Genomic DNA, 13571 nt, shown 5'->3' with positions numbered 1-13571 from the left:
TAATAAAATTATTATTTAATTTAACAAAAAATATAATAAATAAAAAGTAAGTTTAACGAATCATAACTCCTATTAAACTGATCGCATTACATCTTATTTGAATGCTGCAAAGATCTCCCTACGATATAAAATCGATCGTGATGTTGCTTCTCATAGCAACGCAACGTCGTTATCAGACCTCGCAGCGTCAATCGTTTCGCTTAACTGAATAATATGGTTGATATTACATCGATATATTTAGTACGAGTTAAAAAAAAAATTTAAATTGACAAGAAAAATTATGTCATTATAAATTTTACTTCACTATCCAAACATTTACAAAAAATTATTAAAAAAAAATTAACAGGCAGAAACAGTGGATTACTATTCATTCAGAATTGCACGCAGGTACTAGTTATTAAAAATTAAATATTACATAGATTCTAAGAAACAAAGTAAGATATCGAATGAGAAATAATTTTATTATAAATTTAAGTGATTAATTGTAAACTGAAAAAATATATTATTGTACTGCAAAGAAACACGATTAAAAAACCTTCTTAAAGAACATAAGTACTTCATTTCCATGTTATTTGTTAATTATCAAATATAACCTACATATATTAGAAATATATTTTTAAATTATAATTGTATTTTTGCAGTTTAAATATTTTGGCCATCTAATCTTTTTTCATTTGCATTGAAATAGCATCTATTTAACATTTTCTGTATTCTTTAATATATCTCTATATGTTGCCTATTTATTTGCATCAAGCACATCAACTACATTTTATTTTACTTATGAATCCTTTTATAAATGTGATATATTTTACTTATTATGACCTCTTCACAACTTCAATAGGAATACTCTCAAACTCGTTTTTTGAAATACATAACATTCATGAAAAAGAATAAAAAAAACATATATATATTCAGGTACACTATCAATATATTTAAATAACCCAGAGCTAATTTTAAATATTTCTTCAAGTCTATCTGAGTATTGATTAAAAATATTACGGTAATAAGGTAATCGTAATAGTTAAGCAAAATTGACAGTGCTTCTAATATAGTATTTGCTCTGCTACTCATCTATCACTTTTTCAGTATCGGTAACATCATAACTGCCATTTCCATAAATCGATTATTGGATATTAGTTAAATTAAGGTAGACAATCGACAAATCGATACCGATAAATAAACAATTTAGTTGAGTAATAAAACAAAAACACCTCCCTCTTTTTTACTGTTTAGCCTCGGGAACCAACATAAGGTATTACTTCAGATGATGACTCAGCATAATGTATATGAATGTAAATGAAGTGTAGTCTTGTACAGTCTCGAGTCAACCATGCCTGAGATGTATGGTTAATTGAAACCCAACCACCAAAGAACACCGATATCCACATGAAGTGTTAAAATCCGTATAAAAGTAACTGCCTTTACTAAGATTTGAACCTTAGAACTCTCGAAAACAACAAAAACACCTAAGTTTGAGGTAACATAACATTGTAAATACCGGCTGAAAAAAAAAAATTTAAAAATTTAATCCTGAATTTTATTTTAAACTAATTAAAAAAAAACAAGAAACCGGTTGTTTATATAATTAAATTTATTTTTTTGCGATTTCCAAGCTACTTATCTTGGTTAAAAATAACAGTTAAACGTACCGATTTTACATCTTTAATGCTATTAAATTTCAAATTGAATCGTTCATTATGTCAGTGTATGTAGTTCTTTTTGCATTATTATTTTTCATTTATCCTTCCTTATTCAAATACAAAAAATCTGATGTGGACATCACATGACTTCCTTGTACGCATATTAAATTACATATACACATTTTTTGCTGCACTTTATTTAAACATACTTCATTTGAAAGTGAGATAGATACTCCAATTCTTTAATAAAGTGGAAGTTACACAATTGCTTGAATACTAGTATTAACATCAGATATTATATTATTAATTCAACAATCTTACCTGAAATATTAGAATAGAATAAAAGTTCCTTTGTTACTCTTTAAATAAATGCAAGTCTTATATCTAACTAATCAGTATAAGGCACCTAAGATTCATATTACTATAGCTAACAAGGGAAAGGCACGGGCTTCAGGACACCGATTTGAATCATATTGCGTGGGTGAACAGTATACATTGTTTACGCGTCTTCCTCACAAAATACTAACACGCAATATTCAATTATATTCAAGAAAAATGGCGCTAAAAATTTCCTTAGAATTTTATATCAGTTTATGTATTAATTTTGTTTCACGTCGCTCAAGTAGTTATGTGGTATAAGTAAGAATGTGTGGGATGCGTACCGTGCACACGTCGGTTCGAATCCGACTTCATATAGATATATTAAAAAAAAAAAAAATTTTTTAAATTTAAATATACTGATTTATTAATAATTATTAACCTCTGATTGTAAAAAATTTATGAATTAAAATGAAAAGTACATAAAATTTTATTTCACTAATAACTTCTGATCTTTTTCTTGTATTATTATTGAAATATTATTTATTTTTAAATATTTTTTTGCAATCAGAGGTTAATAATTATTAATAAATCAATATATTTAAATTAAAAAAAATTTTTGTGTATGAAGTCGGATTGGAACCCCCCTTCCATAAGTAAGATCATAATATTTCATTTATTAACTAACATTTTATTTACAATAACTCTGGAACCACTGAAAATAAGTGCAACATATGATATATCGTTGAAAAGCTCTCAACGAGGGCTTATTACTACAGTTAAGAAAAAGTCCAAAATTCAAATGTTTCAAAATTACACATATACACATGTAATACATGCATGTTTCAATATTAACTGGGCCAAAAATGGCCCAGTTGATTGCAATCAAAAGGGGAGATGCACAACTAGATATTGCAACAGTTCTAAATACAAAATTTTAACATTCTACGGCTAATCGTTTTTGTGTTATGCGAGAGATACATATGTAGGTATGACAGACATCACGCCGAAACTAGTCAAATGGATTCAGTGATGATCAAAATAGATATTTCCGTTGAACTTTGAAAACCGAAATATTTCGCCATTACAATACTTTCTTTACTTCGTAAAAGGAAGTAAAAATACAACTTTTCATAAAAAAAAAGAATAATTTTAAAAATTTAATTAAAATTTTTAATAAATTATAGATTTACTTTCCGTCTTGCCAAAGAGCTTCATCTTCTAGACCCCCGCTGTGATCGTTATATTCATCGTTGAGAGAATAATACTAACAAAATCATTTGAAAAGAGCTACTGTAGTTTTCATATTGTTTAAAAACCATTTAGGATGGTCTCCAATCAGCAGCGCTTCAATTACCTTAGGCGGTTCTTGAATTGGAGGTAAATGAACCATTTCTGATGTACAACATATTTTTTTTGGTTCCCCTTTCTAATGCTGAGTATGACAATACTTCTGTCATCGCGCCAATATGTCAACGATCGGCGTACTTAATTTGTACAATATGACTAAAGGCATTTCTATCATTACGTGTCCACGTAGCTCTTCAATATCAGTGTGAACTCGTATGAGATTTAACTGCAACTCGCGTTGCAAATTTACTGCAGCTCGAGTCTGAGTGAAGCGCTCTCAGTTAGCAGTTAACAGAGAATCACACACTTCTGCTATTTCAGATTACCAAGATTCTCAAATTCTTTTAGTAGACTTTGAAAAATAGGATAATTTACTTCTCTTTCTTGAAGGATTTTTTTTTGACAGTTCAATATCGACAGTCAAAATAAACAATCAAAACCCATAAAAATTCGTAAAATATGCAAATTTAAGTTAATTATAATAAAAAAATAATTTTATAATAATCTTAAATAAAAACCCGAAAGTTTGTTTGTCTGTTTGTGTGTTTGTTTGTTGTATGTTCTCGCATCACGCGATTACCAAGCGATTGATTGCTTTCAAATCTGCAGGATACATTCGTATTATCCCAGGAAAGGTTTAAAGTTGTAGACCAAGCCCCTAGCCTCCTTTGAGGTTGAATTTGTCAGTTAAAGGTGCTCATTAAAGAAGAAAAAATCAATAATTAAAAATTTAATTTCTGTCACCACGGCAACAGAAATAGTTTGTGCCTCGTTAAAAGTCTGTATAATTTAGTTACCGTAATTAACACCACTATTCTTTTGTAATTCAGTTCCTTTTTCAGGTTTCTATAGCGCCGGAAGTTTTTAATTGTTATTTATCAGTATTATTCTCACAATCAAGAGGATAACGAACACTGTAGATCCTGGCTAGACGGGAATGGCGAGTGAAGAGAGTTCTATGGCCCTGAGGTCAGCCCCGGGAGCCCCAGGGTCAGCCCTGGTAAGCCTTTGGCTCGGCTTTGGAGCTCGTCTGCGCGGATCTGGGCGTCATGGAGGTCCAGGGGGCCGGGCCATAGTGATATAATAAAATATTTAAAAGTATAAATCCAAAAAAAATGTATTTTGGACTTTTTCGTAACTGCAGAACTTTTCAGCAATATATCATAAGTGGTACATATTTTTATTGATTACAGAGTTATACCCTAATAAACTTTTAATTAATGAAATGTTTGGATCTTACAAGGGGAAGGCACATCGGCTAAAATCAGAATTCATCTCCTTTTTTGTTTTAACTTTTTTTTTAAATTTAAATATATTGAATTATTAATAATTATTAACTTCTGATTGTAAATTAATCTTTATAAAAATAATAATTCGATTACATTAAAAAAAAAAAATGAAAAAATTAATTTAAAGATTATTAGTGAAATTTTATGTACTTTTCATTTTAATAAAAAAAAATTTACAGAGGTAAATAATAAATAAATCAACACATTCATACACACATCATACAAAATTCTCTTGCATACTAAGAAATTAGCTAGTCTACCCATCCCAGACAACAATATTTTATCCCCACCCTTGTTGTAATAGGTCCCCTTACTCACACCTTTTTTTTCCCTTTCCCCTTTCTGGAACCGGTCTTGGAGCATTACCTCTGACAGGGCAAGCGTACAGCCATCAGATGCCGGATTGCGGAGGGCCCGCAACCTCATTGCACAAAGACGACTCCCGCACGCTGAGAGGGCCCTCTAAGCGCTCAGCCGCGCGCCTATCCGGTCCGGCACCCTCCGGCGTCGGATTCCGATGCCCGGAGTCTCTTCCTTTGCTCAACCAGCAAGTCGATAGGTAAAAGGCCAGCCAAGACCTCGACCACCTGCTTAGAAACTAGGCAATAATCGCAGATTATCCGTAGACAGCATCTCCTATGTGAAACCTCGAGTCGTCCTAAATATTCGAGTACTTAGTGACGCTCCGCCACAATTCGACCCCGCACAACATTGTGGCGTATGCTACTCGCGCCAGCAGTCTCTTCCGCAACTGGGTCGGGTCACCGCAGCTGGGTATGAGATCGTCAACCAATTTCATCGTCTTCTTCGCTTTGGCAACTGCCTCGATGGCCTTTTTCCTGCGTTATCTATTTATATATTTCCTGTGTATTAAAACCGTTACAATGAAAAAATTTATCTGAGAAATTGCAAACATTAAACATTATTTTCCTTAAAACTAAATTTACAATATAAATATTATTTTTAAAATTAAATTAACAAATACGTTGCTTAATCCGGCTATGTCCGTTCTATTGTTGACAGTGTTTGTATTTTTCTTGATGTATATAATTTCTAGATTGGTCCTTTTACATGTATTTTGTTCTTTGTCAAATATTTTCGTGCTGTTGAAATCGAACGAGGGTTAATGTTTCATTGCATGTTTTGCGAGCGCTGTCACTTCCTTTTTTCTATTTATGGGCTTTTATTCTTTTTTTAAGGTATTGAAATGTTTGTCCAATGTACAACGCATTACAATCTTTACACGGAATGATGTATATTACGTTGGCTTGTTGATTTTTTTTCTATCGGCGATTTTAATTTAGAAAACATACTGTTCTGATTGTTGTAATTTTGATGGGCTATTGCGAAATCCTTTTGTAGCAATTTTTTAATCTTTTCTGGCTGATCTGCAATATATGGTAATGCAACATAATTCTCACTCTTATTTTTTTTTATTAGGATGGTTGGCAGATATATTATTTAGATATAGTATTTATGAATTGTATTTTTAAATATTTTATTTATAATATTTTCTGGATAATTATTATTTATTACTAGAGCTTTTGATTTTTTTATGTATTCTAGTTTATCTTCGGGTTTGTAAATTCTATTATTTTATTTGCAAGGTTCTTGACTACTGATTTTTTATGTGATATTGGCTGTGTTGATAGAAAATTTAGGTATCTGCCTGAAGATGTTGGTTTTATTTCAATTTATATTATTTATTTTTTGTTTTATTTATATTAATTTTGTTGTTTTCGAAATGAGTTATTATTAAATCCAAAGCGTTTATACAAGTATTAATTTCAACTTCTTTTGTAAATTGTATATTTTCATTAAATAGGTTAAATTCTTTTAATATTAAATCAATATCCTGTTCATGTGCACATACTCGTATTAGAATTGTCTCATTAGTATGACTAATATGTATATGAAGTCGGATTCGAACCGATGTGTGGATGGTTAAGGATCCGACAAGTTCTCACTTACACCAGATAATTATTTGAACAATGTGAAACAAAATTAATATATAAACTAATATAAAATGCTGATACGACCACCACAAAAAAAAATGTAATGCAATGTGGTGTACACCACAATGTAATTGTGTAACTGCCCACTTTATTAAAGAATTGGAGGATCGTATCTCGCTTTCAAATTAAATAAGTTTAAATGAAGTGCAGCAAAAAATATGTATATGTAATTTAATAGGCGTACAAGGAAGTCGTGTGGTGTCCACATCAGATTTTTTACCACGGAAACAGAGATATAATAAAGTAAAAGGATTAATTTTTTTTTTAATGAATATTTTTAATATCACCCTCTATTAGGAATATTGAGATAATTCTAATTGGAGATAATGAGTAAGACTCTAGGGTATAAATCTGCAAAGTTTTATTAAAATTTTTCCACTAGTTTTTACGTGATCGCGCAGGAACGAACGTAATTATCATTTTATTATATGTATAGGTGGTAAAAGGAGTTTAGATTAAAAAGAAAAGACAATGAAAGAAAGAGAGAAGCAAAAAAAGAAGAAAAGCCCATAAATAGATAAAAGGAAGTGACAGCTCTCACAAAATATATAATAAAACATGAACAATATATAAAATTACATTCTATATTACAATTTATACTCACCAAGTATTTGCAACGAATGTGTTATCTCATCTGGCTGCATTGTAGCTATTTGACAGACGTATTCACCGGCATCTGCTTCCTGTACTTGTCTAATCTGAAGATCGTAACCGTTTACTAGTCTAAGTCTTTCATCCGGTGAAACTTTTACATTACCAGCGGTCAATACTGCTATTCCTTTTTTCCACGCCAACAAATAGCTCCCTAAAAACACACATAAAAATCTTTTTTTAAGAAACAATAAAGTATTTATTTAAAACTTAATCAAACCCTTAAACTTTTAGTTATATGTTATTTATAATTTAAAAAAATACATATTTAATATAATATATCTGTTTTTTATTATATATAATTTAAAAAAAAAAACAGCTTACCAAATTCCAATTTAATTTTCTCAAGCGCTTTCGGCTATTCTGCCATCATCAAGAGGAATATAATCATGATTAAAATCATAAAACTACCATAATTGAATGATAAATATAACAATTGATCATCATTCTATTATTAATTAAAAGTTAAAGTTTAAATCTAAGTGACTACGTCTACATAATTCAATTACGTAAGTTTTATCATTTTAATCATAATTATAATCCTCTTGAGATAACAATTGAGAAACTATTAAAGTACGGACGTAGACAGTTAGACTTAAACTTTAACTTCTGACGAATAATAAAATGACAATAAATTGTTATATATATAATTCAATTATGGTAGTTTTATCGTTTCAATCATAATTATATTCCTCTTGAAGATGGCAGAATAGCCGAAAGCGCTCGAGGAAATTAAACTAGAATTTGGTAGGCTGTTTTTTAAAATTATATGTAATAATTATTATGCCAAACGGTGCCATGTTCGAAAAACTAAATCTGTTTCTTATTTTTCTACATCTGCCTGTCAAAAACGGAACATTGCAGTGAGATTAAAGATTAAAATTTAGCAGAAGTATTGATCCAAATTAATATAAAACGGATTAATTAAGAACAAAAAATTAATTTTGTTTGGCGAGGAGTTTAGTTAGATTATTCATAAAGTTGATTGATTATAAATATATTATAAAGGTGCTTCGTTAAATTTCGAATAAATTAATAAATAAATATGTATATTTTAATAATGAGCAAAAAGTAATCGGACCTTTATCATAGATTAGTAGACTGGTTTTTATGAACAAATTCCTTTAACATTTTTTAAGATATTTGTTTACCTATTAAAGAAACGCGTAAACCGAATTCAAGAGAACTTATTTATTAGTTTTTCTTCGAGTATAATGCTACTGATAAAATAATGAAATAATACCAGACTTTGGTTGATAATCAAACTCAGGATCGATTATGAAAATGAGCTTATTTTCATTAAACTTATCTTTAATTCGTACAAAGAGGCGGATAGTTTATTTTAATGACATACAACTGTATTTCATAAACTCCGTAACAAAATTTTGTAAGTAAAAACTAGGCTATACATTCGAATAATTTTTCTTTTTCATTGTACTTTTTGATTATTATTTGTATAGTATTTCAATTTTTTTTAATTTAAGAAAATATTTTTTTCACCCAATAAAAAAAATAAACAATCTGTATCAAACAGTTAAAAATTAAAAACCATTAATTCCAGTTATTTGGCCAACACTAAGTTATGTAAAAATATAAGTCTGCGTTATTTTAAAATGAAATATAAGAAAACTTTGAATGAACAAGAAACTAGTAGTTTTGTGAACAGTAAGTAGACTTCTCGAACGCTCACAGAATAAATATAAGTTAAAGGACAGAAGTACTTTTAGCCTGCTCTTCGTTATAACTTCTAAACCATCTATTACATGACAAAAATACTTTAAACTTTTTTCTTTTTTTTTAGTGAAAAAGGAGAGAATTCAGTTAACTTTCATTTTTTATTCGGTCCAGTTTTACTGTACTTATTCCAACAGGAATGAGAAAATTCAGGTAAAAAACAAAACATGAAATCAACGAAGGGATTAAATTACCAAATTGGAAAATTTGTGTAAAATCGTTTTAATATCTCTTTTTAACAGGCTGGATTTTTGTTTTAAATCCTTTCAGCCGTATGTAATTCAAGTTGGAAAATACGTAAGCTTTTAGAATGTAATATTATAGAAATTTGGTTGTACAACTTCTTAAATCAGCTGCAGTTAATTCTAGATAAAAACATTTAAAAAAATAATAGAATAACAGGCGGTAACATGGTACCAGAAATTATATATAAGCAAAGTACCTTCATTAAGATTAATTTTTATAAATTTTTTACCTAATTGATCACAACAATGAAGTAACCAGAATATTAGGTATCATCATATATTCTTAGCAGAAATTTGTAAAAATTAAAAAAAATTATATGTAAGCAAATATTATTTCGTCTTTTTACTTCCTTGTACGAAGTAAAGGAAGTATTGTGAACGCGAAAAATTTCGGTTTTCAGATTTCAACGGAAATATCCATTTTTACCATTCCTGAATCCATTTTAACTAGTTTCGGCGTGACGTCTGTACGTATTTACCTCGCATAACTCAAAAACGATTAGCCGTAGGATGTTAAAATTTTGGATTTAGGACTGTTGTAACATCTACTTGTGCACCTCCTGTTTGGATTGCAATTGACTGAACCGAAAGTATCCAAAAAAGCCCAAATTCCAAACTCTTGGACTTTTTCTTAACTGCAGTAATAAGCTTTCATTGAGAGCTTTTCAACAATATATCGCAAGTGGTATTTATTTTCATTAATTCCAGAGTTATAGCCAAATAAACTCTTAATTAATGAAATATTTGGTTCTTTCAAGGGGAAGGAACTTCGGTTCAAATCAGACTTCATATCCTTTTTTTAACTTTTTTTTTTAATTTAAATATATTGATTTATTAATAATTATTAACCTCTGATTGTAAAAAAAAAAAAAAAATACAATAAATAACAATTCAATAATAATTTTTTTTTTTAAATATGAAAAAATATCAGAAGTAATTAATGAAATAAAATTTGATGTACTTTTCATTTTAAAAATATGTGTATATATAATTTAATATGCGTACAAGTCATGTGGTTTCCATATCAGATTTTTTGATTCGATATTGTATTTCTTCAGAATCTAATTAATACAGTGTATGTTTAGTTTATTTTACAGTTTCTAATCGACACTCCATGAAATTTTCTGTTAATTGAACATCAGCATTATGATATCAGACGATGGATTATGATATACAAAACTTGAGTTTTCGCTTTTATGCAAATCTAATTTTTAGGGATGTTTAAATCTTGTAAGAAAAATTAAGTTATTCATTTTTCATATTTATAAATATCAGTGAATCACAAATAACTCTGAATATATTTGTGCAGATAAAAAACAAAATATGAAATCACTGAAGGGATTAAATAGCCGTAATGGGAAATTTTTGTAAAATTAAATTTTACAAAAAGAAACTTTAAAAAAAATTAATAGTAACAAACAAAAATGTAACAAATATTTCTGTTCGTAGCCCAGATTTGTAACACGTAATCCAAATTAAGGTGTACATTTAAAATAGTTCTTATGAAATCTGACCAAAAAATTGAAAGAGAAAGATCCCAGAACTACTCTTTTTTTGCAGTTTTTGAGAAATCTGGAGTAAAAGATAAGAGATTGGGGTTGAAAACACACTATCTTTTTGGTTGGCATAAATTAACTTATTTAAATGGGTAATAAACATACAAAGTATATACACTAATAAGTATATATATATATATATATATATATATATATATATATATATATGCTAATGTAAACAATAGATACGCTTTTTTAAGAAGAAAAATAACAAATCTTTTTTAAAATTGTTTTGTCTCATAACACACAGCGTCACTAATATTGTTGTGCCTTGCACATTTTCAGTTTGTTTCCACAAACTATGTTAAAAACGTTCTCAGTCACTCATACGAACGTTCACTCAGTTACTCTTTTATTTCTAATTCACATATATACAAACAAACAAATATAGTTTAATTATTCTCGTATTCATCCCTGGTATTTTAACTACAGGATTATCATATCCAATTATATTATTATAATACTTATCATTTTTATATTCTTTTATGTCTTGGAGATGGGAAATGAACGTTGAAGCAAGTAGCAAGTATTATGATAATGCATTCTTGATAATAAAGGGAACTGTTCCCTTAATTACATTTCTGTAATTTAAAACGATATTAAAAACAGAATAATTCAAAAAGTTCATAATCAAGCACTTTTAAGTCAATTCTGAGAAACAAAGACGCTTACTTGATAAGGAGATAAGGAGGTAATACACAGATTATAAAAAAAACCGATAATAATATAACTCTAAATAATTGAAGAAAAAGTAGATGATAAAACGGTAAACTAAATTTGGAGTACAAAAAATTTTGGTGTAGTGCAATGGCAATGCGTCCGCCCCATTTGGAAGTTTCCGGTCTCAAAGATCAAATATCGATTCGGCTTGACATTTTTCTCATACACATTTTTCAAAATAGCAATTAATGTGGTGAATTAAATCATCAAAAAGAAGAGGAAAAAATAATTGATGATATCAATGCAGAGAATACGAGTATACCAAGATTAAAAAAGGAATTTAAAATAGAAAGGAGTGAGGAAGTGTAAAAAAATATATCCAGTATCTTAAGTAACAATACAAACTGATTCAGAAAGAAAGGAAAATAGCTTAGGAACTGATTTTAGAGCTTGAAATAAGCGGAAAAAAGATTTTTCAGACATATGTTTTCCTTATTTCATGTATATACGTATATGAAATAAGGAAAACATATGTCTGAAAAATCTTTGTTATCGAGTTATGGCTAGCGAAACATTTCGCCCGGATTCCAGTTCCCCCGGTGAAATGAGGCCTCATTGAAATTTTTAAGATGTATATACGGGGTAAACTAGATGGTTTCTTATGTTATTTTATCTGAAAAATCGAATGAAAAAACAGATCTCAAAACTGTATCTCCCGTAGTTTTCATGATATCCTATGTAAAACAGAAAAATTCGGTGAAGAAAAACACGTTTTTATGAACTAAAAAAAAACACGTTTTTGAAATAATAATTTGAAGTACATTAAATAATTTGAAGTACATTAAAGTTTGAGGTACATTAAATGGGCAAATCTAAATAAGGAACTCTCAAAAGAGCTGAACCGGTGGGCTGATCTGCCATGCCGGACGTACAGCCGGTAGGTGGGGAGGCCCATTAGAGTCAAAAGACACTCCCCTGGGTGGCGTAATACCAACAAGCCAACAAAACTATGTGGGGTACAGGCCCAGGGAAGTTGTGAGAGAGAAAAAAAAAATTAAATTTGTTAATGATAAATAAAAACATAAATTTTATTATCAAAACTTGAAGAAAATCCAATCCTGAAAAAATTTATGTAATAAAGTATATGAAAAAAATCAACGTTGGCGTGTTTGGAGCTTAGTAACTGGATAAGTCGATATATATAAATGAAAATTTGTTAGTAAAGATTGGAGGTCAATATCTACAGGGGATGGGATAGATAGTTTCTCAACATTTTGCAAACATAATCGCACTTTATATTAAGCTCAGTACATGTGAAGATTCTTATCTTAACATTAAAAAAACAAATTTGCTCCCAAATTCTCCTCCTTCCTTTTAGTACTTAATAAATCCGTATAAATACTTTTATACGGATTTGAATACTAGATCGTGAATACCGGTGTTCTTTGGTGGTTGGGTTTTAATTAAGGACACATCTCAGAAATAGACAACCTTCCTTTCTTTTTCTTGTTTAGCCTCCGGTAACTACCGTTCAGATAATACTTCAGAGGATGAATGAGGATGATATGTATGAGTGTAAATGAAGTGTAGTCTTGTACATTCTCAGTTCGACCATTTCTGAGATGTGTGTTTAATTGAAACCCAACCACCAAAGAACACCGGTATCCACGACCTAGTATAGAAATAGACAACCTGAGACTGTACAAGACCACACTTCACTTACAGTCATACATATCATTCTCATTCATCCTCTGAAGTATTGACGGTGATTCCCGGAGACTAAACAAGAAAAAAAATATATTACAACACAGTTTACAATAACAAAAATGCCTAAATAACTGTTTTCAATGTTACGTGTAGTGTGGAGTATTAGTAGTATACATATAGTAAACTAAAATTAACCCTTATAAGATTTAAAAAAAAATATAATTAGTTTTTTTTATAATAATTTATTTTAAAACATATTGTATAATTTCAGGAATTAAAAATTAACAGAAGTTTTCTATTATTTCATGGAAAAAAACAATTTTAAATAGAAAAATAATGCTTTGTTTTCAGTAACGCAATTTATTATTTTACAGGTAATTTTATCCATAGCATATATAAAACTATG

General features: G+C 29.3%; 1 protein-coding gene across 1 annotated transcript in view; it reads right to left on the bottom strand.

Moving 5' to 3' along the window:
* LOC142324522 (protein amalgam-like) overlaps positions 1-13571 on the bottom strand; it is a 423072-nt gene that overhangs the window by 249350 nt on the left and 160151 nt on the right. The window contains exon 3 of the mRNA XM_075365350.1: positions 7217-7417. Within this exon, the coding sequence (XP_075221465.1) occupies positions 7217-7417 (201 nt within the window). The remainder of the gene's footprint in view (positions 1-7216; positions 7418-13571) is intronic.

This window comes from Lycorma delicatula, chromosome 5, assembly GCF_047948215.1.
Source record: "Lycorma delicatula isolate Av1 chromosome 5, ASM4794821v1, whole genome shotgun sequence".
NCBI lineage: Eukaryota > Metazoa > Arthropoda > Insecta > Hemiptera > Fulgoridae > Lycorma > Lycorma delicatula.
This window is presented reverse-complemented; position numbering and strand designations above follow the sequence as displayed.